This window comes from Poecilia reticulata, linkage group LG2, assembly GCF_000633615.1.
Source record: "Poecilia reticulata strain Guanapo linkage group LG2, Guppy_female_1.0+MT, whole genome shotgun sequence".
Lineage (NCBI taxonomy): Eukaryota > Metazoa > Chordata > Actinopteri > Cyprinodontiformes > Poeciliidae > Poecilia > Poecilia reticulata.
Genome location: NC_024332.1, coordinates 45,272,946 through 45,275,056, shown reverse-complemented (window position 1 = coordinate 45,275,056; position 2,111 = coordinate 45,272,946). Strand labels below are relative to the sequence as shown.

The window sequence follows — 2,111 nt, the reverse complement described above, 5'->3', positions numbered from 1 at the left end:
CGGCAGTTACTGGTTGCTATGGTAACCACCAACTGCCAAAGGAAGGCAACGTGACGTTCAGAAAGTTTATGAAGAAATTTAGGGGGCGTTTACACGACAACGATCCAAAAAAAAACGAAACTTTTGTTCCGTTATTGTTTGATCGTTTACACGAAAACGTTTTAATTACGATCTGTGTTTACACAGTAACGGTACACATCGAAAACGTGTAATGCTCTCGCTGCGCCTAGCTGGTGCTAGGTTCTTTAAGTGCGCATGTGTTTAAAAAAAAGTTCAACTTGAAGGCATGTGGATTCGCGTTTCCCCATCAGGTACCGCTCTCCCATAGATTGGGAGAAAACACGCATTGTGAGCGTCTGATTAGGGCGCATATGCAGTTGGAAAAAGTGGGATAACTTTGCCGAAACACCTTGTTTGAGCTTTCACGGTGTCTGTAGCGGCCCGGACTGGAAGCTGTTTGTTGTTTTTACCTTGGAATGGCCAACAGTCTGTTATTCCTATATCAATTTGATAAAATAGGAGTTCCCGCACGTCCCATATCCGTGTCCTCTATTACCTTTTTCAGCAGTTAAAACAGTTTTATCCGTCGCTAACAAGTCGTAACCTGTTTTTCCGAGCCGCCTTCAAACGCAACATGAACGCTGAGACGCTYGCGCTGGGTTTACACCTGTGAGGCAGCGAAGRMSWSMTGCTGCTGCTGCGCAGGTGTGTGTTAGAATCATGGCAGCAACCCAGCAAAACGTAAATAACTTGGYACAGTTTTTCCCCCGAACTAACCGACTGAGTTGAGTAAAGCTGTTGGATGCAGGTGATGTTAGCTAGAAGATGACTGGCTAATATCAACACAGCACGTTAAGGTTGTTAACAAGTAGCCTGTAGGCTGCTGGTGTTATCTATATTCAGCGTAAACTCATAGCCCCCCCAAAATAAGTCTGTGCCCCCCGGTTAAACACGTCTGGAGCCGGGCTGGTCCTGGTCCGTAGTTCTCTAGATAACAGCGCTGAACAAGCAGCCTGTATTTTGCCACCTGGGCGGTGCGGCGCGGTGAAGAGACGCTGAGGGAACCGAATCTGATGGGGAAACAGTAACACCAGCATTGTGAGTAGTTTCTTCTTCTTCTGTGGATTGTAGGAAGCAGCTATGTTTGCGTCATACTGAAAAACAGATCCGTTTTCTCGGTTTACACGACAACGGAAAACGGTACGTTTCAGAAATATCGCACTCTGGATCCCGTTTTCAATCTGTGCCGTTGTCAGAGAAAACATTCGGTGGTTTCGTGTAAATGCGCACTACAAACGCAACAAAACTCTTCCGTTTTCCCCCGAAATCGTTGTTGTGTAAACGGGCCTAAAACGGAGCCCGTCGGTTGGATCCCAGCCTTAAGTAAATATGACAATAATGTCGTCATAGTATGAGATTAAAATCATCAGAATATGAGATTAAAGTCGTAATATTGTCAGAATAAAGCAATATTAAAATGAGAATAAAGTGATAGAGCGATAAGTTTTTAATTTAAATGAAGTGTTTTGTCCGGAATGTCAACATTACGTCAGTTTTAGAAATGAAACAAAAGCTTTATGTCTGTAACGTCTCGCCTGGAACAGATAAAACTCACATCAACTTGATTCCTACCTGTTGCAGGTTATCCAGAACATCATGACCTCCAGTAGCCATGAGTCCAAACCAGCAGCCAACAGGAAGAGTCTCGACTCGCAGGCTAGCTAACAGGCTAGCTAACACGGCCGAAGGCTAAGTTAGAGGAGCTAACGGGCAGGAACCTGTTGATGGAGGAGTTTAACGGGGTTAGGACTGAAGGGGAGGTACGGTTATCGCCATGGGGAGAGGAGGGAACGGATCGGGCGGGAAACTGAGGGGACCTGGAGAAGGACGGGATCAGCCCTTCTCTTTCACCGCAGGGGGTCCAGTAATCCTTTGGGGTGGCATAACCTGAAGGGGAAAGACAAAATGAGACACATCAACCTCTGAGTTATCGCTTTCACCTGTTAGAGATAAACACCATCAGTATTTATCACTGGATAGCACAGCAACTGTTAGCTGCTATAGCTAGTGACGCCTGTTAGCCACTATAGCTAGTGACAGCTGTTAGCCGC

The 2,111-nt window shown here is 45.9% G+C and overlaps 1 protein-coding gene across 4 annotated transcripts in view; it reads right to left on the bottom strand.

Annotated features, from left to right (window-relative positions):
- Positions 1-2,111, bottom strand: part of slc4a3 (solute carrier family 4 member 3) — a 41,695-nt gene that overhangs the window by 35,889 nt on the left and 3,695 nt on the right. For all 4 annotated transcript variants that reach the window (XM_017302448.1, XM_017302446.1, XM_008404233.2 and 1 more), the window contains exon 2: positions 1,633-1,947. In XM_017302448.1, the coding sequence (XP_017157937.1) occupies positions 1,633-1,674 (42 nt within the window). In that variant the 5' untranslated portion in view covers positions 1,675-1,947. The remainder of the gene's footprint in view (positions 1-1,632; positions 1,948-2,111) is intronic.